Source organism: Acomys russatus, chromosome 32 (genome assembly GCF_903995435.1).
Source record: "Acomys russatus chromosome 32, mAcoRus1.1, whole genome shotgun sequence".
NCBI lineage: Eukaryota > Metazoa > Chordata > Mammalia > Rodentia > Muridae > Acomys > Acomys russatus.
In genome coordinates, this window is record NC_067168.1 from 40,724,158 (window position 1) to 40,751,427 (window position 27,270).

Consider the following 27,270-nt stretch of genomic DNA (forward strand, 5'->3'; position numbering starts at 1 on the left):
CCTGAGGATTTATTCAAGAGCCAGCTGAGGCATGTGTGCACACACCACACCCACCAAGGCTGATCTGGGTAATCTTGAGCTCCTTTTTATTCATGAGGTTTGATGTTTTCTATTTTTCACTTTGCCAAGGTAGTTTTGCACTTTTGAAGGTCTTTTCCACTCACCAACTTCTGTCATAATGCAGGTTGAAGTGGCACGGCCAGTTCAAGTCCTGTCTGAAAAGGGGGCTCATTCCTGGCAGAAGGGTTGGTGGCTACTCTTTGCTGATGCTTGTTATGATCCAAGTCCAAGGTTGTCTGTCCACACCCGGGAGAGAGCAAGTAGGCTTTAGTTGGACAAGGGGACAGGAAGCCCTTGGAGGCTCATGTGGAGCCTTATAGAAGGGAATGGCTCTGGATGAATCAGAGCCAGGCCCACCAGGTAATTTTATGCCATCTTTCTGATACTTCTCATGCCCAAAGCATGAGCCCTTATGTTCTGCATAGTAAACAAACCAGTCACGACAAAGGGCTCCAGAAGGTCAATACAGGCATGCATACACTACACGAACCACCACTGCCTCATATCTAGTCTGGGAACGAGAAAAATAGTCATCCCCCCCCCCCCTGAATTTTGACCCAAACTGCCAGAAAGCCTCTGTAACTAGGACAGACATGAGACCGTGAACCCCCACTGTCCCAGGTGAGCACCAGTCTTCAGCCTTCACACAGGAAGCAGAACATGGACCAAACAAAATCGAGAAAAGCAAAGTCTAATTTAATTTCTGCTCAGTGCTTAAGTTATTTTTTACCATGCCACCCCAATGATATTTATAAAATTCAGTAGCATGAATGCTTCTCTGTAGTAATACTAATTTTGTGCCTTTTGTCTGCTTTCTTAAGACCAACTGTTGACACTTTGTAGATATTAGACAAATATATTTCGATTAAATACTCTCGTGTCTTGTGTGTGTATTATTTTTAGGAATTTAAAAGTTTTAATCAGTGGCTTGCTGTCTCAAGTCTTCTTGCTTGGGTACTGTTAATAACTATACCTGTATTGAAAGTTTTTTTAAAAATGTGTATTATGTATGTGCATGTAAGCCAGAAGAGGATGGCAGATGATTTGGAGCCAGTTACGGATGCTGGCAACTGAACACCACCAGTCTTAACTACTGAGCCCTATCTCTAGTCCTCAACCCTGTTTTACATACACTGAAAAATCCCCAGATCAGGATCAATTAGGGGCTACCTGAGCGTTACAGCTGAGCCGCCATCTCCAACAGCAGCCCTAGAAGAACTGTAAGCCTGGAGGAAAAGAAGAAATTCCCAGAAACACATCCTCCTAGGAATGAATCATGAACTAAGAAATTAGATCTTCACTTACAACCTCCCAACTAAAAAAATGCCAGGACCAGATGGCCTTCGATGAATCCTACCAAACATTTAGAGTTATGCCATCCATTCTGAATTGGCCTAATTTGCCAGATGCTGCCCAACCACCAAAACAAAAACATTAAAAAAAAAGTAGCATCCTGTATAAATATTGGCTCAAATTTTCTTAAATACTAGTGCTGCAAATTCCACAGCATATTTAAAGGATTACACCCAACAACAATGAAGTTTATTTTTAGACTGCAAGGGTGGTTGAATGCACAATGCATGAACATATCAATACAACATACCACACATTAATAAAGAGGCAAACTACAGTCGTCTGACCCTATGGGGAAAAAGCATTAGAAAGACTCAGTACCCATTCTGATTAAAACGCACACATACATCCCTCTCCCCAACTCAATGTATTAAGTCTACTTGCAAGAAACCCACAAACATTAAAGGTTCCAAGCCTAGGTAGGAGCGCTGCTTTTTCCACTGTCATCAGCACACTAGCAGAATACTAGGTAGTCAGGAACAAGAAATGACTCAGCTCAACAGTCTCTTAGGGCAGATGCCATCATCATACCTAGAAAATCCAGGACTCTAACACAAAAAACATTAAAATTAAATTCCACAAAAAGTAGGTAGGCCATTCTTGCTTGAGATGCCTTCTATTTTTTCCATGCAGGGGACTTTATGTTCTGTACCAATTCTATGTGCTAGCTTCACATCAGGGAAAAGGTTCACTAAGTGAGCAGGGTGAAGATGGTTCTAATCCTTGTTCCAGGTTCTGCCTGGGTTTGTATATGCTGTTTTAAAATGTAGTTTCTGGGAGTCAGGCGTGGAGGCAGAGGCAGGTGGATTGCTGTGAGCTCGAGGCCAGCATGGTCTACAAAGCAAGACTAACACAGGCAAGACTAACACAGAGAACCCTGTCTCAAAAAACATAACGAAACAAAACCCTGTGTAGATAGCTCAGTAGAGCACTTACTGCTCCTGCAGAGGACACAAATTCAGCTCCCAGCACCACAGCAGGTGGCTCAAGACCACTAGTAGCTCAGCCCCAGCTCATAGGATACTCTTTCTGGCAAAGGTATTCTGCCCCTCCCCCACCCAGAAAATCTTAAATTTCCTAGCATCTTGCTCTAATGGAGGATCATATGGTGAGTCACTCTGGCTGCCACATAACCTTTAGTTTTCCATTTGGTTCCCAACCTTCATCAAAGCCATTTTGGCAAAGCAGACACCTGATACTCCAAGTGCCTCCAGGTTGCTTTCAGAATTGGAAACAAGACCCAACCCCCCCACCCCCCACCCCCCGAAATGTGTCCCACTTTCCAAGTAGGATTCTGAGAAGACTGTGACAGTGTTCAGAGACACAACTAACTTTGGTAGCATCCATCAAACTAAGGCAGCAGGTGAACCAGGTACTACATGCATTCTGGGATCCCCTTCTGATGGCAGGAGCCTAAAGTATGGACCAAGAGCCCTGCAACGATGGCTGGAAAATCTGTACATAGGAGTCCTAATGTGAGATGACACAGGGCCTTTACCACCAGCCCAGTATTCCAGAGGAAATAAGAATTTTGAGATAAAGCCAGCATTTGGGGCCATTTTTTTTTTTGCTTGGAAATTGGCAGAGGCCAAAGAGATGTTCAAACCTTTGCAGGATGCGAAACAATGGCTTATTATACTAGAGTGTCTGGCTGAGGCCCTTGTACAACTTTAACTTGGGAGCAATGACTACAGGCCAGCAATGTATACAACACTTAGCTCTTAAACTGTGTGTTCAGGTGATTCTGACTTGTTAAATTCCCCTAGTTCTCTGGCAGATAAACAATCTTCTGAAAAGTAAAATCAGAGCAGTGGGCTGGTTACCACACAGCTTCTTAGCATAGTGCTTATACCACACCAAGACCCAAATATTAAGTAGATAGGACCATAGAGAACAACCAACCAGAGAAAAGCCCACATAACAGAACCCAGCGCCTACGTACTGGAAGTGACACAATCTAAAAGTGTGCTCACTGTTAAGAATTATCAGTGGATCAGGTATAACCCATAGTCAAAGCAGGCTGACAAGATTGTTCTGTGGGTAAATAAAGGTGCTTGCTGCCAAGTTGAGCTAGATACTCGGCGCACACACGGCAGAGGAGAACTGACTCAAATTGTCCTGTGACCTGTATGTCAAAGTCCCAGTCTTCAAAAAATTCAAATACTTACAAAGTTCTAAGTCTCTTAACTGTAGGTTCCTATTAAAGAAAAAAGTTAAATACTTATTTCGAGAGGGAAGAAGCAGGGCAAGTATAATTGGATCAAAGCAAGAACAAAATCCAACTGTATAAATAGCTCAGTGTCTGACATTTGGCACTTACTCAAGATCTTCTGGGTTCTCAAGGGCCCATCAACAGCACATGCAAGTTGTCTTCTAGGCTCAGGCTGGCTCTACTCAACACCAGCTACTTGTCCATGATGGTCACCCCATGGGTCTGACACCTCCAATTTGTTGGAGGCCCCATTACAGCTGAGGATACACCTTCAGTGATCTCCTGGCTTCTCTCCAGAGACTCCAACCATGGCACATGGTGTGAAGCCTTAGCTTCAATCCACGGCCTCTTCAACCCTGGGGTCTCCACTGCAATTGAGGCTGCATCATCACCAATGGCCTCTCCTGGCTCTCACAGGGCCCACCCTCAGCTATGACCCTTCCATGCCTTCAATGCTAGTACCACATGGGAGACCCTTAAATATTACCAAGTCTGGCTACCAGCATGAGATGGAGCCTTGGCCCCTCTGGAACACAGCTCCTGTGTACTAACCCTGAGGAAATACTTCCTCATTGATGCTCATCTCTTATGAATCAGGGATGATTCTTCAGCCCCAGCTGATCAGAAACCACGGATTTGATTGAGAATGTATAACATGCACAGCCCTGATAGTTGTTTCCCCCTCAAAAACTTACAATCCAGGCTTCTACAGTCTGCATTTCTCTTAACACTTTTATCTTCCAAACTCCCACAGAATAGCCCAAAGCTTTCAGCACTCATTGGCTTCTCCAGCCCAAAGTCTTAAACACTTTCACAATCCTCCCCAAAACATGGTCAGGTGTGTCATAGCAAGAGCCCACTCTGGCACCAAGTTCTGTTCTAGTTTGTTTTCTGTTGCTCTGATAAAGGCTACACAGAAAAACCCTGTCTCGAAAAACAAAACAAAAAAACCCAAAACAAACAAAAAACCCCCAAAACAAACAAACAACAACAAAAAAAAAAAAACACTTGACAAAAAGAAAGGGCTTATTGTATCTTACAGGTTAGAATTCATAACTGAGGGAAGACAAGACAGGAACTCAAGGCAAGAAATGAAGCATAAACTAACAGAGGAACGCTATTCATTGGATTGTTCCTTATCTGACCCAGAGCCACGTGCCCAGAAGGGGGACTACCTACAGTGGGTTGGGCCCTCCTCTATCAATCATTAATGAATGACACACAGACAAGTTCCCATGACAACATGAAAAGGTATTTTCTCAGTTGACATTCCTCTTCCCAGGTGACTCTCGTTTGTGAAAAATTGACAGAAAACAACCAGAACACCCACACAGACATAAATAAAAAATAAATCTTAAACATACCATCATGGTGGCACATGCTGGTAATCCCAGCACTCAGAAGACTGACGGCAGGCCATGAGTTCGACACACCCCAGACTAAAGAGTAAGACCCCCTGTCAAACACAGATCTCAAAACAAAATATTCATGATTTAATTTGCTTAATTTGATCAAATGTATCTGCAGGAATTACTCTTAAGGCAAATGATCACCGGCTTTCCCAGTGAGGGAGAGAGCATGAAAATGAAGTACAAACCCATTACAAGAAAGAAAACAACCAGTTTCCAAGTTACAGTGCCAACCATATGAACCTTTGAACAATTGCTAGAATGCTGATGACAAGGCCAAATAAAATACATTCATGTAAAAGCACATGCTGCTATATTCTAACAAGTAGAAAGTAAATATTCATGATAGTATTTACCAAAACTGCCACACACCAAACACCTGGCAACGGAAGTTACAGAAACATGAAGGACTTTAAAACTGTCAAGCAGTTTGAGGCAGGGTCTCATGTAGCTCAGGGTTGGCCTTGATCTCACTATGAAGTCCAAGATGAACTTAACTCTTGCATCAGCCTCCCAAGTGCTAGGATTACAAATGTGTTAGCCATTATGGCTAAAATCTAAGGTTGTGTGGTGTGTGTGATAGGTCTGTGTCTGTGTACATGTTTGTGTACCTGTAGGGACCAGAAGAGGGCGTCAGATCCACTGGAGCTACAGTTACAGGCAGTTGTGAGCTGCCCAGGGACGGTGCTAGGAACCAAAAGCAGGTCCTTTCCAAGAGCATCAAGTATTCTTAACCTCCGATCTATCACCCCAGCCCCCAAAATAGAAACTTAAGTACATATGCGACAACCTCCACCAATTAACACGAATCTCACAATGTATTCAACAAGGGGATCCTGGGTGGAAGGCAAAGGATAAAATGCACTCATCAATTTCCTAGAAAGGAACACACAGGACAGACACATTTTAAAAATGTATTACATTTTTTTTATATGTACCTGTATGTGTTTTGAGTGTGGGGTGGACACGTGTCGAGATCAGAGGACAAACTGAAGCAGTCTGTTCTCTCCTTCCATGATGTGCATCTGGGGGACCAAACTCAGGTTTCAGGCTTGGCAGCAGGTACCTTTACCCATCAAGTCAGGTTACCAGCCCATGAAAAGATTTTCAAACAAGGTCAGAGAGCCATATACATACAAAAGATGCAACACTCACACTGAATATCTCATAGATGAGATACATAATGAATTCTCAAAAGATAAAACAATAAAGCACGAACCAGAACACACACCTCACAAAAAGTCCATTTCCAAATGGTCTACACCTTACTGATGAGCCAAGGAAGACACAACAAATACAAGGAATCACTGTGTTTTCACTGAGCTGGGTGCGGTAGCTAGTCATCTCAACATGGGAGGCTGAGGCAAGAGGATTACAGTTTTAGGCCAGCCAGGGAGCTGGGGTTGGGAGGGAGGGGGAGTAGGTAAGAGAGAGAAGTTAAAAGTCTGTGAGGATATGGAAGCAACAAAAACTACCTTACCCCTAACATCCAATGATGGGCGAATGATCAGAAAAACAACACACAAGCAGCAGCAGAAAGCCTAACTATCGTTTTGACATGGTTTGCAAGTGTCCATCAATAAACCAACAAGAGAATGAATGTGCATGTTTGGACGAGCTGGAGAGTGATGGGAGTACTGCACTAAAACCTGCATGGTGTTTACAAATGCTGCAGAAAAGCTGACTAGGGAAAGTCTATACTCTATGATCCCACGTCCGCAGACCGAAGAGTAGGTGCACTTAACCCTCCTTAGAGGAAAAATACTGAGGTGGGAATGGTAGTGAGCAGTCATTGCCATAGAAGCTAAGAGGGACAAAGTGGCACTGGCCATGGCTGGGAGAAGACAGGAGCAGTTTCAGGAATGCTGCCTCTGTTGAGGTGATCCCAATATAAACTTTCCTTCTCGCTATTAATTCAACATGATATACACACATTTTCATTTCTGTGTCAGCCATGGCACTCATATGCTTCTTGTTTCCTCAGTCTTCCCACTGGAACTGCAGGCTGTGGCTGAACTGCATGCCCACCTATTTCCCCACCTCAGTGGGGTTAAGGGAAGCAAGGCAAACATCTGACAAAACCCACAGTAAGCAGCAGCCACTGCAGCAAGATGAAAAAGAATGGCACATCAGTTGTATAATGCTGTAGATAAACTAAACAGCACTAGATGGAGGGCGGGGCGGGAGGGGAAAGGGAAGGAGGAAGGTGTATATGTGTGCGTGTGCAGAAGGCATGCCAGCTGTCCTCTTCAATCATACCCCACCTTAGCTTTTGAAGTAAGTTCGCTCTGATCCTTAAGCTCCACAATCCAGTTACAATTGTTGGCCAGCAAGCTTGAGGGTCCCTGTCTCTAGCACACGGGTTACAGCTTGGCGCAATAACTTGGGTGCTGGAGATCAAACTCAGGCCTCATGGCAAACACTTTACTGAGTCATCTCCCTAGCCCTATACTGTGTACTTTAGGGCAGTGTTTGGCTGGCGTGTAGTATATGCCAGGCAAGTGTTCAACCACCCAGCAATAATGCCAAGGTTGTAGCAGTTTTCCAACAGGAAGCAACAGCTCTAGATCCTATGATCTGAGGGTCCCTTGGCTATAGCAACACAGTAATATAGAGGATGCTTTCACACTGTCCAGTCTTTGGCTTCCTGGTCATGGCTCAGGCATTCAGAATACAAACTTAAGTAACAATGTGAGTGTGAAAGCTCAATTCTGCCTAGTGTATACTATCAACATTGCCATGAACTTCACACCTGAAGCTTCAAGGTCATGATGCTGAAATTTCACTGTGAAATTTAGGGTTAGTGATCACACAGGGGATGCATTTAGGTTCCAAACAATCTTCTAAGCTCACAGCTGACACTCCAGTGTGGTAAAACCACCATATCCCCCCCCCCCCCACTCCCCTACAACAGCACTGTGAGCTCCAGACCCTCAATGCTGCATGCATCACAAACATGAGGCCTTGAATTATCTTGCTCTTTAACCCTGAGAAAAGTGCAGGCATAGTATGAAAACTGCACTTAGCAGCTGGCTGTGCAGTCTCAGAGCCTGTGGAGTTGGGAGTTCCTCATGGTCCAGCCTTCCTTTCCTTCCACTGTCCTACCCCAAAGTCACAATGAGGTATGTTTTATTCTGAGTAAAAGGGTGACATTTAAAAACATGGTCTGAGCAAACTTATTTTCCACACATTGGTTAAAACCTTTGTAACTAAGGTTAGTTAGAGGGAGGATAGGGTCAGAGCTCTGCACTCCTTTTAAAAACAAGATCTGCAAGAGACAAGGCTTAACACAAAATTTGAATTAACTTTATTTCCCTTATGGTCAATAACTTCTCTGCATTGAATTGTAAAAGCAACAAAGTAAGATAAAACCCCCCAAATGAAAACGTATCAGAAATCCAGATTTAGTTACACTTTATTTGTGAAAATGTTCAGCCTTTTTTATTGGTCTGTAAAAGAACCATCATCTGGGTCAAAAATGAATTCTATAAATCAAAGAATATTCTACACCTTGAAAAAGGAAATCAGCAGTAACATTCTCATGGAGCATTGTAAATTACGGTTTCTTCATAAAAGGTACATACTGTTCTGCACTTTCCCACCAAAGCAGTGGTGTGTTGTGTAAAAAGTTCTCCTGCGGCAGGAAACCTCTCTCTCACTTTACTAAACAACTGGATAAAGTTTTCAAGTCTGTATAAAGTTGCCTATAAGCTGGAAAATGAACATGTTCAATTTCCATTTATATTTTAGTGCATCTTTTGACATTTGTCACATTTGTAATAAAAGTAAGAAAATGCCTATATAGCACTAAAGAGTGTTTCATCAAATGCTTAAGGTAGTAAAAAACATGGAGCAGTGAACAGAAATCATTGTGATGAACAAAACTGGTATAAAATGAGGAAAATCCAGGCAAAGTTTACAAATCCTTTGTCATTTTGAAGAGTCACAGAAATGAACTTTGGATACCTGCCCACTTTAAGGGCTTTCCCCTTAATCACTTGCATGTAAACATGGAGCCAACTTGAGTACTAAGGTAACAAAGCCATCCTGGCCAGCAACATTCTGTGTGTGCTTACCATGATTCCCAAAGGACAGAAATTTAGCCCTTGAATGAACAATGCATGAAATCTGCTCTGTAAGTACCTGGTGAAGACACCTGCTAGCCGCTTTGCGGATGCCTGAACACAAACGTCTATCTAGTCAGCTAACTATGCAGAGGCCCACCAGCAGCAGCAGCTGCTTACAGCGGCAGTGAGCGACAAAGTGGACATTTGATGAAACATTCTTCACACCGGAAACAGGAAAATAAATAGAGTTCACAGACGTAGACTCTCTCCTAACACTTCTTTCTCAGACCTGGGCTAGTTTGTTGACTGGTCAAGAAGTTCTTGTCACATCTGTCAATTGTGTATTACATATTGCTATTTGGGTGATTCAAATAAAATGCAGGTCTCATAAAAGAAAAAAAAAATTGACAAGTACGCCTGTGTCAGGGACCAAATTAGAGGGTTCTTTGGTGCAATTAGTCCAAATTCTCAGATTTGAAGGGTAATATGTACCAATAAAAAAAAAAAAAAAATCTTCCGCCAGATGCTCACAGCATGGCTCTGTCTTGCTTCACATTACAAATCGAAAACAGCTGTTCTTAATAAACCAATTTAATTTTTATATGAGGCATTGCCAGAAAATTTTGTACATTGACCTGCCCCAGCGATGGTTCTGTACCCTTGGTGCTGTGAAACAGGACATGAGCTGAAGGCAAAGACCGGTTCTCACAAGGACAACTGCTGCAGGTCAGGCCAGAACAGTGTATTTAAACAGTCTTCTTAGAGATTTTCTTGCCTTTCTTAAAAACTAGCTTATTTTTAATGTAGCCACGCTTCCTTTTAGTAGTCTAGAAAGAGAGCAAAATGCACAGTATTAGTTCAGGTACCTTACAGATAGAAGCACCTAGACACAGCAGGTCACTTGGCGATGAAGGCTGTCACTAAGTCTGTCTTGAGGCATGGCCCTTCAGTGCTCAGTGTGCAACAGCTGTCTTGTACGAAAGTTGGGGGGGGGGGGCATGACAAGGTTACTGCTTTCGGAGGGTCACAATGCATCCCCTACATCTCCCTCTTCAACCCCTACATGCTTAGTAGCAACGACGTCAGATTCCAGGTACCGACCTAAGGAATTAGAATCCCAGGGAACTGGCTGTGTCAGAAGTACAAGATGATAAAAGACATTTCCAGAACCCCACTTCTCCCATCGGCAAAATGAAGATGATTATCCGCCTTTAAAACTTAAAGGTAAAATTCACTTGGCATATTCTGTCATATCCTTTTAGAAGGAAACACTTCAAGAAGAAAAACAAACATTCCTCAAGTTTCATAAGTCTTGTAAAAATACATTTTTTTGACAACTTGGTATCTAATTAAAACAGTTGTTTATGAGCATATATATGTGCACTTGGACATTCAAGCACACAGAGGTCAGAAGATAACCTCTGTTGTTCTCCACCCTGTGTTTTTGTGACAGTGACAGATATCACCAATTCGGCAAGGATGACTGGCCAATGAGGGATCTGCCTGCCCTCAAGTGCTAGGTTAACAGGCATTTGCTGCCACATCTGCTTCCCGTGTAAGTGCTGGGGTCGGTAATCACTCTACCCACTGACCCATCTCTCCAGTCCTACTAAATACACATGTTTTCTGGTAGAACACTGTAGCAGATATAGTGGTAGAAACTGCTACAAGAACATCTGCTAAACCAAAAGAATGGCCAGATCCAAGGTCCCGAGGAAATCACTGCACTACCATCAAGGATCTAGGTCTTTACATTAAATACACTATTCAAGAAGGCTTCAAGTCTCAGCATAGAGAAGACAGCATGTTCCTCTTAGAAAAGGCACACATTACCAAGGCTGCACTCATGGCAGAGAAACACCTCCTACAAATTGTCTTCTGACTTCTGTACTTTATGTGCTGTGGCATGCCTCCTCCATTCCTCAAACCGAAATTTAAAAATTAAATTTTTATTTAAAAACCATACATATAGGCAGCATGGTGAAACATGCATCAAATCCCAGTATTCAGGAGGTGAAGGCAGAAAAGTTCCTAGATTTAGGCCAGCCTAGGCTACAGAGCAACACCACTTCATAAAAGTAAATAAAATTCATCTCTGCTAAAGTATAAATAGCATGACCAGTGTTCTGAGGTATTTGGTGTATACTTTAATAGTTTAAATGAACTGTTCTGGGTTATGGAAAGACCTAAGTGCCATTTAGAAAATGGCAGCAGAGACCAGTCTACTAATCAGTACTGTGCAAGCAGAGCCTGCCAACAGGCCAGCAGCACTCCCCTGACTACCCATCACTCCCATCCTGCACCCATACTCTCGCTGTCAGGTGGGATTAATAGGGACGGTTAGGAGATCTACCCAACTTAAATGAGCAATAATGATGCCTAGTGTCTCTACAATTCTTGCCCACAAGCTCTGTCACAATAGTTACATTAAAAAGAAGTAGCTTAAGGAAAATGATTTGAGTTTCTACTTCAGAAGGCCTCAACTATGTACAGATGATTTAATCAACAAATAAAAGCTCTATTTAAGAGTAGACCCTGAATATAAATGTGCTTTAACCTGAAGATAAGGAAACAGTAATTACAAGTGTTTTAAGTGTTGACTTTCATGCAGGTAGGACAGTAATGGCCACAGACCCCATTTAGAGACATCCCACCAATGGTCATGGTACAGACTAAAGTAAGAATGGCCCTTAGAAAACCTTGCTCTGGATTCACCAATAACCAGCAGGCAACCTGGAAAGTTGTGGCTCAAGGTTGCTCAGTTGCTCAAGTGCTCCCTGTAGGAAAGACCCCCATAGCCTTGTACAAGCAGTGATGTTCTTTGGGAACAGTTCCCAGCACTTCCCACAGCAGCCTACTGAACCGGTAAGGCTGAACTGTTCTCCTAGCAAGACGATGTCACTGGGCACCCACCTTCTTTGACAAATACTTCTGTTTGGGAATGATGTTGGTGACTCGAGGTTTGTGACCTAGTGTCTCCCTGTTGTCAGGTGCTTTCACTTTATATATCCTGACAAGCCAGTGTTCTGACGTAAAGGCTTCCTCCAAATGCTTAAATTTAATGTCCTTATTTCCAATCTCGGCATTACGCGTTCGGTCAAAACCCGGGGGGGTGCGAAAATCTAGCTGCAAAAGAAACATCAGAACCTAATGTCAGCCTTATTGGAAAACATCCTGTATTGCAAAGTAGCAACTGCCGTCAAAGGGCAACGACCTTCTTCCTTAAATCAGAACAGAATGGAAGATCACATCTTAACAGGCCTCAGTACACAGATAGGAAGAAATCATGAAGAAAACACATCAGAATGTTTCAGCATCCTTAAAAATAGATGATCCAGGGATGGAGGGACAGAGGGGCAGGGGACGGTGCTTGCTTTCACCTCAGAGCCTCGCAATGACTATCTGTTTCATTATGCCACATGGTTGCCATTCAGCTCTCATGCACTGGACTAACTCATTGTAAACACCACCATCTCTTTAAATAAAAGAAATGCCCATGTAAACAAATGCACTAATGTCCTGAATGAAGGGCCAACTCAAAGGAAGCTAAGCCAGCTGAGCTAAGGAGAGACTATGAAAAATAAAAGAGCAACGGATACACTTTTAAATAGATCAAGTTCATGCAGACACAAACCTAAACTTTAAGACAAACAATTTTCCAAGCAGTATAAAACCAGTCTACAAGGCAACAGGGAAGTTTCTGTTTGCCTATTCAACAGGAAAATTACCTTTCCTACCCCAACATGCATGCTTCCTAGGTCATGAGACCAACAGGGCTTAAATTCTTCATGAAGCTTGAGAAAAAAAACCTCCCCCATGCAGAGAACTTACCACTTATAGCAGAACAACTATTATCTGGAGTAACTATTCTAATAACACTTTTTGCCTAGCATTAGTTTGGATCCCAGGCAAGTGGTCTTTAACAGAAGCAAAACCAAATTACTTATATCTATTATTGTGGGCATTGACTTTTGCTTTTAGCCTCCTACAGGTGAATGATGAAGCAGATGCCCTCTTATGCCCATCTGCCCTAGAGCAACACAGACATCAGCCATCTATAAACTCTTCTAGATCATACTCGCTGCCTACCCTGTATTTTACACAGATTAACCCTGTTTCATACACTAAGGTTCAGATGGACTCTTTCAGGTTAGAGTTAACATCATCCCCGGTAGAAAAGTAAACAGGTGATTCCTCTGATTTTTAATGTACCGAGCTGACCAGCAAGCAAGGTGGAATTTGTTTTTTAAAACTATCAACTTGTTACTATAGGCTATAACAATTGATGGGCAACAGTTAGGGGAGATATTTTTTTTTCCTCCAACCCCATGACTTCTTAGGCTGGGATGGATCCCTGCAGCAAAAGACAGAAAACAAGAGCAAGACCAAGTTTACCAACACATGCAACACAGGACAGGAGAAGAAGGCTCAGTGAGAAGTGACTACAGCAACGGCTTAGACTTGCATCTCACAGAGCATGCTTAACCAAGAACAGTAAGCTGGTAGAGAAACAAGACAAGAAAGCTGGTCTCCACAGAGGGGACGTGATGGCAAGTGTGCCTACAAGAAAGCCTGAGGGAATTTAGAAGGCTTGCTTGCAGACTGCTTTGATGCCCTCTCTGGACTGAGGTGTCTAACGTCAGTAAAAGAGAATTTAATTTGTGCCTTTATGCAGGAGAGAGGCCCGATGAACTTAATTGCTTTTAGTGTAAAAGTAATTTTTTAATGTCAGAGTAACATTTTGTTTCCATCGAAAACCAATTCACCATCTACAATGTGCACCCCTCTCCCACCTCCACTAACAGATTAGAAAAAGTCATTAGTCTAATATACTTTTTAACAGGTCACAAAAATTCAGAAATTGAGCTAGACATGGTGGCACATGCCTATAACACCAGCACTTAGTAGGCTGAGGCAAGAGAATCAGGGGTTTGAAATCTAAATATAATGGGAAAGAAGCCTTGTACATTTTTCTTCACAGTAAAATTAAGACACCATTACTGGGTTCCCCAACCCCCAAGAGCTTATCAGGTCCTTCCCCATTGGAATAAAGATTATACAAAAATTGACTGCACCAACCTGCATTTCTCCAAATCTGTAGTATGACATTTTATACATAAGGCAATTTAACAGTGTAGGAGATCCAGCTTTGTCTACTCGGAATTCTCCCTGCTGGGTGAAATAGTCACCTTCCTACGAAAAGAAACCACAAGACCAGTGTCAGACCAGCTTAGCATACCCAAGCTCTAGCTCTGCAGACAGCATCATGAAATTAAACTTTTTAGTTTCCCAGCCCCCAAATTAACCCCTTCAGATTTCCAGCCACACAGTTAAAAAGAACAAGACTGAACCCATGCATTAACACCAGGTAGGTTAGCTCCCGCACTGTCCTCACCACTTCTTGGAGCTTGCCCTCATGTTTCCCTATGAACTCCCAAATCCTCCTTTAGTTGGAGGGGAATGTTCAGCAGACTACAAAGTATAAACGGCACTATTTTTGTATTAATTTTTATCAGGTTAATTTATAAACTAACCTTCCTACAAGAGTTTTAAGAATGTAATTTCAGGTAGTAAAAATGTAATTTCTGATACAACATTCTTTTTATAGGACTATGTTCTATAGATATTTGTATATGATTAAAATAATTAACAAAAAATTTAATTATTATGCCAGAGACACAATGCTCATCATAGAGACAGGTTAACCAAGCACAGTGAACAAGCACACATAATGGAACTGTATGGGGAGACAATAAATGAAGATGATGGCCGGAGTTTAACAGATTCCTCAGGTCTCTGCAAGTAAAGTATTTCTAGTGAGTTGTTTAAAGTAGAACCACACACACAAAATGGTATTAGGATGACAAAATAGTAGACTAGTGTACCATTTCACACACTCCCTTTCCTATGGTGACAGCACTATTCTCTCAGCAATTTCCAAGTACATGATATGCAGATACCAACTATGGAAGGAACGTATGTGTTCTTTTCTTGTGAGGGATAAGCTAATTCTTTTCATACTTTGTACTAACTATCCACAAAGTTTAAAAATAACACATTTAAAAAAGCACAGAAGCTTGTGTGTACGTTCAAAGTATGAATCATGTTACAACTTTTAATGGTGCCAAGTAATTTGCAAACTAAACTCATGTTTTAGGAGAACGAAATTTCAGATTAATCTAATGTAAAGAAATAATGTTTGTTAGTCAGATAAGGGAAAATGACATAGCATTTTCACCTGAGCAGGACATCTGGCACTGTGCTTCACCCTTGTCTGTTTCTCATTTTTTGTGCCTTCCTCACATAAGCAAGATTCTAGCTACAAAGCAATTTTCTATGAGGACAAATAAAGACGCGTGTATCCAAAAAGGGCTGTGTGGAGGGAGCGGCATTCCAAGACACAATATCAAAAACATGTCAGATGAGCCAAGGAAAGAACTATAGGCAAGCTTCAGGAGACAGAAGACGCTGGCAGTGGTACAAATGTGGCCAAGAGTCCAGGAATGGAAGCTAGGCTTGTACTCTGGGGAAGAGTTGGGACTTTTGACCAGGGCCTTACCAAGAGCTATCGCATACTAAGATGAGGCTTTAACTACATTACTACAAACGTCCTAACATCACCACACATATAATCAGCCATATTTAGTAGTGATAACCTGAGTCTTGCTTTGGACACCATATTGATTCTAACTTCTAGAAAAAGACCCATTGCTCAAAACACGCTGACTGGCATAAAGTAACCTGCCCAGAGCACCTGGCTGAGTGTTTTGGTTCTGACTCATATCTGATTTCAAGGCCATTCTCCTTATCTGCTGAAGGCTCTTAAAGCACTAAGTGACATGATCAATGAATGTCATATTACATGGTAGAAGACACAGGACCAAGACAAAGATAGTAATTTCTAGATTATTGGTCTCTTTCAGATTTATAAACATTAAGATTAGTAGTGGAACAGTATGGAAATGCAAAGAAATGCAAGAGGCTAGGAGAGGGAAAAACCAGAAGACCCGATGAGGGTAGCGACGGAGGTACAATCATGAGGGTGTATTCTAAGACAAGTACCATTAAGGCGACATCTTCCCTTGGGAATACAAACAATGAATCCAGACAGCACTGCCTACTACATACCCACGTTGTTTAGGGTAATACTTTCACATACATGGAGTTCTCAATCTAATGCTGTTACATGGCACAAGAGGCTACCAAATCTAGGAAATACATTTAGTATTTTTAATAGAGTAAGGCAGTAGAACAGAGGATAGAGACGATGAAAACATGGCAGCAACTGGGCATAATAATGCACACCTTTAATTTTGTCTTAGGAGAGGATCTCTGAGTTCCAGGCCAGCCAGATCAGCAAATGTGAGAACACCATGCCTAGAGAGGCCCTTACCCGAATATCTTTCGGATGCTCTCCTTCAGCTATCCTAACCATCCAGAGGAACTTGTTGATATCATCGCCAGAATAGCCAATAACTCCTCCAAAAATAACCAGGACATAATCAACATCAAGAGACCTCATGATTTTATAGGCGGCTGTTTCATTAGAAGACATAGCTTTTCCTACCTGTAGGATAAAATAAAAACGTGCATTCTTTTACTCTAAGATGGAATTCATGAGTTTGATATACATGAATTTTGGGTAAAATTATTTTCTATGAATATAATAAGCTTAAGGAAATTCACTAACATCTTAACTACAATAAATATTTATAGTACAAGCCTCAAAACCTGAATATATGCTTTTACTATGTTCTAGGACATTAATATTTTGAAATGAAAACAGGCAAGCAGAAGCCAGGCACGGTGGTGCATGCCTGTAATCCTAGCACTCAGGAGGCAGAGGCAGGCAGATCTCTGTGAGTTTGAGGCCAGCCTGGTCTACAAAGTGAGTCCAGGACAGCCAAGGCTGTACAAAGGCACAAAGAAACCCTGTCTGGGGGAGGGGGGAAGTGTTGAGAAAGAAAACAGGGAAGCTTCTAAAGAAACAGTTTTCTCCCGACCCCAGGCTGAGCTTTGCCCATGACTTCCACAGCAGACTCTCCTGAGCCAGCAGACACCTGGTAATCAGCCACAGCACTCACAGAAACTGAATCCATTTACTTACGACCTAGTTATCTACTCAGACTCCAAAGTACAGAGGTAATAATTTACAGAGATTTGCTATTTAATATAGTGAATATATAATTAGCACATCTGTATGGCTGCACATTATAAAATACTTGTTTTTTTTAAATTTGCAATGTAAAAACCATACATCAAGTGTTTTAAGTTTCAGATCTTGCCTAAGTCCCAGGAAGCTCAATATACCAAAGCTACCAGACATGAGCCTGCAATCTTGAATACACGAACACTACTCATAAAACAAGAGCATGCAGGTAGGCAGAAAAGAACCCTAACCTGTCTTTTCTGTTTAACTGTAAGTGAAGTCCAATTGCTAAGTAGCACGAACTACTTTATTTTTAAAAGACAAACAATGAAGCCGAGTCCTCACCAGTGCGATGTGGCTGTTGTTCCATGTATTGTTGTCCACTAGAGTGGTCCTGTTGGCCATCCCAGCAATCTGGTAGCCATAGTCCCACCAGGACATGACCCGGGCATGTTCATCCGTATTTTGTCTTAGCCAAAAGTATGCTTCTCTAAAATCATCTAAGATATTTCTGGTGCTAAAGAAACAAAACAACACAGTATTATTTTAGATGAGGTCTTTAAGTGTGAAGGAGATATCTTAAAACTTTGGGGTGTTTAATCAGTAAAAATTTTCATTTTAAAGATGGTAGTCAAAAGCCTCTACTTAAGAGGGCAAGGGGTGGGGGGTGGGGGTGGAGAAGAGGAGCCATGTTCACATAGTGTTTGTCAAAGTAATGTGCAAACAAATCATGTCTTTTTTTTTTTTTTTTTTTTAATCATATTGTAATGAACTAGTTCTGGGACAAGGTCTGGTACTCTGAAAATCTATTAAGTGCTCATGTGAAATAGAAGGGTAAGATGTGGCTCTATAAAAGCCAGCTGTCAGCTGCACAGCAATCATCAGGGCTTGTTAAACCACAGCTAGCTGGGTCCTGTCCCCAGTTCCCTCAGGCAGGCTCAATAATTTGCATTCCTACCATGTTTCACACTAATGATGATGAAGTGTCCACTAAGTATACACAATTACATCTGCAGATACATTTTGGAAAAGATCACAAAGTAAAGTTAATTCCACTCATCCCAAAGGATGGAGAAAGGCTATACCAATAGATAAAATGAGTTCACTTAGGGCTGGGCTGCCCAAGCATGTGAGCAGCCTAGGATTACATCTCTACTATACTTTAAAAAGAGACTCAAAATCAGAGTTTCACGTTTTCTTTTTTTTTCTTGAAGTAAAATAAAAAGAATAGGTATAAAGCCAAGATGCTTTCTTACCCATCATGATTGTAGGAGGCGAGGACCACACTTGGACTAGAATAAGCATTGCTTGTGACCCAAGTGCAGTGTACAGCGAACATCATCAAGAGCATCAGCATCAGCATGGTCACAATGCTTTTGATGTTGGGGCCTAAGCCCTCTTCAGTTTTCTCTTGCTCTGCTACATGCTTTCTCACTTTACCTGCCTAAAGATGCAAAACAAACAGTCAGAGCCTTTGCCACTCTACTTGGTTCATTAACACAATCAAGGGGAAAAGTAGGAGAATATTAACCTGTCAAATAATTCCATGGGTCAGAAAGGATGAAATCAGATATTCTCCCCTGTGTAATAAGGAGATTTGCTCTTGCTTAATAATTCAAAGTAAACTTTAAAGTCAATGTGAATAAGAAAAGACAAATCTAGGAGCTGATCTCAGAGCAAACTATGTCTGATAGAAGGTAGCTTTTAATTAAATATAAAAACCATGGGGCTCCATTCTGGTAACATAAAAATCCAATATGTATATACTTATACTTAATTCTACTCTTGAAATGGCTGTGCCCACCTAAAACCCAGAACAGGAAATTAATGAGAGAAACTCTACAGAATTAACTGAATCTCTAAACACATCTACCTCTATTGAAAACAACAGAATAGCCATAAACTCTTAAGTTATAAGGCTGATTAAAGAAAAAAACAAGAAATCCAAATCTCAGAATTATATTGATTTTACAGTAAGGAATCCCAGCCAATTTTTGTACTACAGCATTCTACTGTTTATTAGTATTGATAAGCTCAGTCAGTATTAAAATAGCGAAGTCTAACAGGTCATTCAAGACAAGTGCCCTAATTCCCTTTCTTTGCCACACACTGTCCTGCTCCTATTGTTAGCAGCAAATAGGTGTTTAACCAACTACCACTTTCAAACACCAAGTGACCATTTTAGCACACAGAGGCTGAGAGAGCAGCTCCTATGCACAGTGCTTAGTTGGCATGTGTAAACTCCCGGAGCTGACTCCCAGCACAACAAGGTTACACCAAATACAGGCTAAGGACAAGTACAAGCACTGGCCCACATGGTTAACTCTGATTTAACTTATCAGAGAATCAGAGTTGTGTTCTCAAAAAATGGAATGGTACTAACATACCTTAAGGACCTAGGTAAAAATTGGCCAAAAAGAAGTTAATAGTGCCTACTCTGATCCCATTCTATTTACTTTGAGCTCAAAGACCAACAAAGATTTATACTTTGAAGCAAGCAATGGGGAGAAACTACAGAAGGCACAGCTCGTCTATGTCCTCATCTCAGCATGCTTCTGAACCTGGGGTGTCTTCTGGTGCTGGGAAGATAGAGGCAGCTCAACCTCTCACCTTATCATATAAGTTCCCTGGGTTTCTTTTGTCATCCTCATCACTGCTGTCCTCCACAGGTGGATTTTCCCTTTTCATGTCATCCCCCAGATAGTGCTCAAAAACATTGGAGAAGGCAATTGCAGATAGCATGCAGACAACTGGGGTCAGAGTCAGCATCAGCCGCACCATCACTCCAGCAAAGTAGACAGCACTGATTGCATACAGAGCAACTGCAACGACAGGGTCTCTTTCAACACTGAGGGGAAAATGCTCACAGGAACTACATGTTAAATACAGTACAGAACACATCTGGAAGCATCTCACAAAGCAATTGTTTCTAAATTGTTAGTACTGACCAAACAGTCCTGTTTAAAAATAAGTAGTGTTGATTAAATAAATAAAAACTATCAAAGGTTTAGAGAAATGTACTATCATTCAAATTTAATTAATTACAGATATGGGAAATTAAATGTAATTATTTTTTGTCAATAGCACCATACGTTATAAAATCTATAGCTGACAGGTAACAATGAATATGTGCATTACATCATTAGGGACACTAAGTTTATGGAACCAGAAACAGTCTCAGTGAGCTAGCACCAATATCTGGTGTAAATCCTTCTTTAAAGCAAACACAGGTAAGAAGAACACAATGGACTGACACCTGTCAGGTAGTACTCTACTCACTAGCCAGAGCTCTAAAGAAGTTGTTGACAGCTCAGGCTAAAGAACTTCAGAAAAGCCAATGAGATACGTGACTCTTATATCATCTGAAAATAGTAGTGTAGGTAATAATGGGTTAGATGTAACGTTTATATGCTAGCTCTACATTTAAAAAGTAGTAATTAGAATAGGTAGACACTGAAATTCCAACTAACTTGTCTTGGCAAAGCACCTTTGTAAAACAGGAGAGAAATGTTTTTTGAACATAACATATATAAGAAAAAAACATTAAAGTGAAGTAATCTAAAAATGGAAAAGAAATAATTGTTCTGAATCAAAGAGTTCATTTAAAAATCTTACCAAATACTCTTTCATCGTTGATATTTTTGATGCAGAACCATAGGCCTGCTGGGAAGGTACATACAAGAATATGGAGATCAAAGAAGAAAGACACCCAAGTCGTAGGCTGATGCTCAGACACTGATGCAATAATTGGAATGTGTATTTTTGCATACCTGATATTAAAAAAGTTTATTATTATTTACAATTCAAGGATAAAACAGGAGTTCCCTTTAGATGAAGAAATTTTCCATGATCACTGACATCACTCTTTCTCCCAACTTTTCTTATTTCAACTTGTATTTTAACTGATGTAGCCAGTGACACAGCTGTTTGGTATACATTGGTCAAACTAAAGCTAATATGCCTGCCTCCTTAAAGTTAGAGCTATTCAGGGCTCATCAAACTTACTGGCTCAGGTTTTTAATTCTTGCTCAGGTAGGTGTCCACTCTACTATGTACAACTTTCTACATCTCTTCCTGGTGACAGAAACACTTTAAGCACAAATGCCTGTGCTCCAGGGCCTTCCCAGACAAGGGGATGGCATGGGTGGAGAAGAGAAGTCGTTCTGCACTCTGGGATTCTAAAGTGACCAAAATTACTTTAAAATCGTAACTAAGACACATCAACTTTGGAATTTAGCCTAATCAAAACAATCTTCTGTAACTGGTTCCCTCTAATCCTCTGGATCCGCAGGCTAAAAATCAGTATGTGCTTTAGCCATAAAAAGGGTTTATGCTCTGTGATTACATTAGCACAAGAGCCCTCTGGTGTCCTATCAGAAGGACACCTGATCAGTAATAAATGGTGGTAGGACTTTATTGGGTCATTTAGAAAGCAACCATGCAAACAGTGACATCATCTTAGCACTAGGTCATCATTTTTAAAGACAGGAAGTTTCACTGGAATAGTTGGTTTAATTCAAAACTCAAGTTTTCAAGTTAGCTTCTTTTATATAGCTCTCTTAAAAAATGTACCAGATACTCAGTATATTTCAGATTTTTTAAAGTAGAAGCTTAAATTGATTACACAAAAAGACCTTCATACTTACGTCATACAAATCTGTAATATAGTGCCTTATCCTTAACAAGAATTAAGATGTAAATTTTACATTCATTAGTTTAAAAAAAACATTTTAAAATTATACAAATGTGTCTGCGCTGACAAAACAATAAGGAGTTGGCTATGTAGAACAGGAATACAGAGCTCATGTCTCCAAACAACAGTGCATTCCCTTTAAACAGCTTAGCCTGGGTATTTAATGCTGTGTAAGGAATGACTGAAATGCTCACAATATAGGACACAGGGAGAAAGGCTATTTGAATAGGAGGCCAAAATAGCGTATCTAAACTTACCCAGTATCCCATAATGAGTAAAACCTGCCACTCCATGGTGCAATGTAACCTTGAGGGGAAAACAAAACAAATAAAACCACAGAGGAAATTACCTGCCTTTTTAATGTTTTGTAACATCTTTTCTCTTTCCCTCTGGGGGTGGAGAGGCTGAGATAAGTACTGTTCACTATACAGCTCCTGCTGCCACAGCTTACCTAAGACTTCAAACAACCCCTCCCACCTCACCCCTCAAATGCTAGGAATACAGCTGTCTGCTACCATGCTTAGCTTTATTTTATAAAAAAAAAAAAAAAAAAAAAATACATATTTTGGGGAGTGGAGAGATGACTCAGTGGTTAAGAGCACTGGGTATTCTTCCAGAGGACCTGGGTTTAAATTCCAGAACTCAGATGGTAGCTCATAACTATCTGTAATTCTAGTTCTAGGGGATTCAACATCCTATGCTGAGGTCTGTGACAACTAAGCACACACACAGTGCACAGACATACATGTAGGCAAAACATCATACACATAAAGAAAATATAGTAATTATTGATGTGTATTGGGTGCATGTTATAATTATATTAATTTTAATTTAACATTTATAAATATACTTATTATGTAGTACATGACATATAAAATATGTCATGTATAATATATTGTTTTTGTGTGTGTGCATATGTTGGTGTATGCCATGATAATAACTATCATTTATTATTGTTATCATTTATTTGTGTGTGTTGTGTGCATGGCATGAAGAATATGTAGAGGTCAGAAGACAATTCTGTGGTGTTGATTTCCTTTTCTACCTTGACTTGGGTTCCAGGGACCACATTCAGGTCACCAGGCTCGCACAGCAAGTCCCTTTACCAGCTGAGCCATTGCACCAACTTAATTGTATCCTTTTCAGAGTTTTGTTGCTATTAGTTATTGATAACTTAAACCAATGTTCAAATAATGTTGGTTTTATTTTATAGGTGCCAATGTCCTTGCAAACACCTAGGTCTTGGACTCCAGTCACACCTTCATTCACCGTGTGCTGGGCCTGTACAGTAGCTGGACAGACAGCATGCCCATCTTGGGAAAGCTGGACCTGATTGTTGTTGTGAGCTCAGGGTTAGAGAGTCATTTAAATCCAAAGCATGCTGAAATACTGTGGCCAAGGTACGAGGGAGAGTAAACACGAGACAAGGTAAGTGCACAATAGCTTATCACAGACACTGACTTTGCTACAGTTTGCCTCTTTAACCATCAAGAGAAGGATGTTTGTGTATTTACAAGAGTTGGAAAAGCAATAAAATTAAGATAAGCTAGTTTTTCCCTAAGTCAGGAATAGCAGTTCATGCTTTTTTAAAAATTGCAGTTTGTAATATAACATTTGGGTTTAGAACTTTTGATAATTACTTGACATTGTACAGTATTTGATACTAGGATAAATGCAGATTGTGAGAAGAATCTGTGAAAGAGTTTTTCCCTCCCAAGACAAGGTTTCTCTGTGTAGCCCTGGCTGTCTTGGACTCCCTTTGTAGACCAGGCTGGCCTCAAACTCAGTGATCCACCTGCCTCTTCCTCCTGAGTGCTGGGATTAAAGGAGTACGCCACCACACCTGGCTCGAAAGACTGTTCTTAAGCAATGTTCTAGAGCCACGATTTACCTCTTACAGACGATGGCACCTACCTGTGTATGTCAGATAGATGACACTAAGGAACACAGCACCTGCAGCTAGTGAGACACCCAAAAAGAAAAGAGTCTGGAACTCCTGCTTTGTCAACCGGTCTCTCAGATACTGCAAAAAAGCGTAAACTTGCAGCAGTGCAAAGACACCTAATTAAAGAGAAGGCTTACGTGAATACCAACAGAGTGTTTCCCAGTGCCATTTCAATACTTTCACTTAAAAAAGCTTAGAATCCCCCTCCTTCCGCCTGATATCCTTCACACTGGGGACTAGTTATTTTATCTAGGCAACATTCCCTGTGCCAACTGACAATTAGCCGACAATTAATGCACCTGAAAAAAAACCCTACTGCACATTTCCCCCAAAGTGGTCAGAAGCCCTATGCATATACCCGACAAGAAAAGCAGCCAACTGTGCATACTGACACTACCATTCATCACCGTAGATGTAAAACAGCACAGTTACTCCTGTGCTGATGTGCTGGTCAGTTTCTGTCAACTTGACAGAAGCTGGAGCTATCTAAGAAGGGGGAAGCACAACTGGCCCATGGGCAAGAGTGTGGGAGTCCTGCCTTGATTAATGATTGATGTGGGAGGGCCAGCTTGCTGTCCACGAGCCACTCCTGTGCTGGTGGCTCGGGTTCTATAAGAAAGCAGGCTGAGCAAGCCGTGGTGAGCAAGGCAGTAAGCAGCACCCCTCCATGGCCTCTGCTTGAGTTTCTGTCTTGATGTCCCTCAGTGATAACTGTGAGCAGGACACTTAGGCCAAAAGAACCCTTTCCTCCCCATGTAGGTTTCAATCAATGTTTTGTCACAACAATAGAAAGCAAAGTTCAACAGCTAACATTATTGAAATCTTTTAAATCTTGTAATAATAAATGGAAAACGTTAGTATCAACACAGGAGCAAAATGATTAAGGCCACACATATTTTAAGCAGAAAAACCACTTTACAATGACCTTTCACCTCAACTTCAAACACTATTTTCCATACCTGCAGCTGCCATGTGCTCACTTGTTCTGATTGGTTGGAATCCCACAAAAGGTATCTGCATGGATAATATTAAACCCACAATGTAGAAAGTGCTATATGCTATAAAGACAAAACAGGAAACAAGGGTAATTTACTACTGCCATTAAGTACTCAACACATAAATATATTTATAAATCTTATTTTTTAAGAAAAGTTTTAACAGAACTTAAATAACAATAGAATCTTGAAGTGATTGACTTAATGTGAATGTTAGCCACATTACAGATCATAAATACTCTATTGTTTAAAGTATTATTTTAAGCGTTCTTTGTAGACCTCACAGTTTCAGAGACTCATGCTAACTTTCTTTCTAGCAAATGGTATCAAATTTTTAAAATTCCACCATTACTACTCATGATCGAAAGCAAGAAACTATGCAATTGCACCTGCACTACGTAAATATCATTGCTATGGTTACTAATCCAAATACCCAAGGCCTTACAAACACCTAGCACCATCAGTAACTTACGAGTACCTACTAGCCTCAGAATTTCTAAATATTGTCTTCTTTTTAGTTTCCCAATGCTCTCTGAGTAGAAGTTTAGGAGTTTAAAAGGGTATTCAACTAGCTTTCTATGTCAAGGAAAAGAACCCAGTCACAGAAGTCAGCTCTCCACAGTGCCTCTTAGCTTACACTGACTCCCATGCACATAACTGCTGAAGGGAAACAGCAATCTGTGTCAAAGACTGGTCTTCCCTCATATGAGCACAGATCAAGATTAGACAATCTGGTTAGAGAGTTAAGTATTTGAAATCATTGAAAGTAGTATTTCATCAGGAGATAAAAGGCCTACCTAAAATCAGCTGATATGAAAATTTTATTCAATCCATAAAATTTTGTGACATCACGCTCATAAATATACTTTATGTTTGGTCAGTTTTGGGCGAATAAACCACTATGAAAAGGCAAGTCTAGAGTATGTTTGGAACAGAAGCGGTTACTCTATGCCCTTTCCCTGCTATCTTCTGTGTAACATAGTACAGAACATATACTTTGCTTCTCCTTGCCTAACACAGTTATATCTGCTTTTAAGAGAAGCCCATTTATAGAAAGCAAATTGTGAACTATTAGTTCAAATGTTACACTACTTTCCAAGCTGGTAACTGATGACTACTGTGTTGGGAGGATAAGCTCTTAAATATAACAGACAGGGCCAGAGCTTGTGAGGAAAGTTTCCAAAGATTTAGAGTTAATGAAAGCCACAGCTCTGCCATCCACCCAAAGTGAACTTCACAGACTCACTCACACTGCAGTGGTATGGCCTTTTGTTCCAAGCAGGACGTTGTTTAAGCCTGCATTTTCTCAGCATTTAGAGACTGGACAACAAATGTCACTGTGAGCTTGTTTAACCATTTTCCCAACTTCTCTTGGGTCCCCAAAAAGGTATCCTATGCCTCAAAATCTGCAGGAAGCAAGCCAAAGGAGAACAACGTCCCATTCCCTTAGGTTGGGGTGGATAGTTTTGGTCACTGGATGGGCTATGGATGCTTGCTGTCATTTAGGGGAGTTGGTTATAAGTTATTAATAGTCTTGATCAGAGAAAGAAAAAGGTAAAAGAACTTAGACTCAGGGATTTCTCTCTTTTCTCTATCTTTTCTTTCTTTAGGGAAAGAAATGGAGAAGAAAGGGGGGGGGAATGGACTATAAAGAGATCATTATAGGAACAGTAAGATAAAAAGGTACATTATTGAATCTACTCCTCAATTTAGAGCTATTGGTGTTATTGAATAGTTTTTGCTGTTTACATTGATATGGACTGTTATATATTCATACAAAAATTAAGGTCATGTCTGTTACAACACAACGTATGTTTCAATTCTTATATAAGGTGTTGTGCCCCTGCTACTCTTTTAAATATGCAAGGTTGACTTCAGTCTTTTTAAAAGCTGCTATTACATACTGTTTAGGATAATTAAGCAATGCAAGTTAATAATTATCCAACCAAACTCATTGTCATGTCAGTCACTAGTCTAGTTTATTACAAAATACACATCCTAAGTTAAACTACAGTGAATAGCTGGGGACAAGTAACGTTTGGCTATTCAGATTGATAATGATTAAACACTATGTAAATGTATATAGAGAGATAGATCTTCAAAAACTTTAGAGACCTACAGAATATGGCATTTAAAAATGCTTTTTACTATTTTAAGGCTTTTCTGGCCATGAGTTATGTCAGCTCTTGGCAGCACCCCATTTGACTTGAAAGACAATAATGAGCACTGAAGAATCTCCATTAGGTGATGGCTTCAAATGTGGCAAGTTAGCCACCAGACAGAAAGTAATGCCCCTACTCAACTACAGACAGAACGCTGTCTGACATGGGCAAAACTTGAATGCAGGGGAAGTTGATTGCCAAGCTCTGCCAAGACTGGGTAAGCAA

General features: G+C 40.8%; 1 protein-coding gene across 1 annotated transcript in view; it reads right to left on the reverse strand.

Moving 5' to 3' along the window:
* Positions 1 to 8,318: 8,318 nt before the first annotated feature.
* Stt3b (STT3 oligosaccharyltransferase complex catalytic subunit B) overlaps positions 8,319 to 27,270 on the reverse strand; it is a 69,825-nt gene continuing 50,873 nt past the window's right edge. The window contains exons 6-16 of the mRNA XM_051140638.1: positions 24,848 to 24,946; positions 23,858 to 24,004; positions 22,201 to 22,249; positions 20,866 to 21,020; positions 19,861 to 20,072; positions 18,507 to 18,694; positions 17,596 to 17,767; positions 16,495 to 16,668; positions 14,181 to 14,294; positions 12,015 to 12,227; positions 8,319 to 9,928 (exon numbers count right to left, since the gene is read on the reverse strand). Coding sequence (XP_050996595.1) covers positions 9,848 to 9,928; positions 12,015 to 12,227; positions 14,181 to 14,294; positions 16,495 to 16,668; positions 17,596 to 17,767; positions 18,507 to 18,694; positions 19,861 to 20,072; positions 20,866 to 21,020; positions 22,201 to 22,249; positions 23,858 to 24,004; positions 24,848 to 24,946 — 1,604 coding nt within the window. The 3' untranslated portion in view covers positions 8,319 to 9,847. The remainder of the gene's footprint in view (positions 9,929 to 12,014; positions 12,228 to 14,180; positions 14,295 to 16,494; positions 16,669 to 17,595; positions 17,768 to 18,506; positions 18,695 to 19,860; positions 20,073 to 20,865; positions 21,021 to 22,200; positions 22,250 to 23,857; positions 24,005 to 24,847; positions 24,947 to 27,270) is intronic.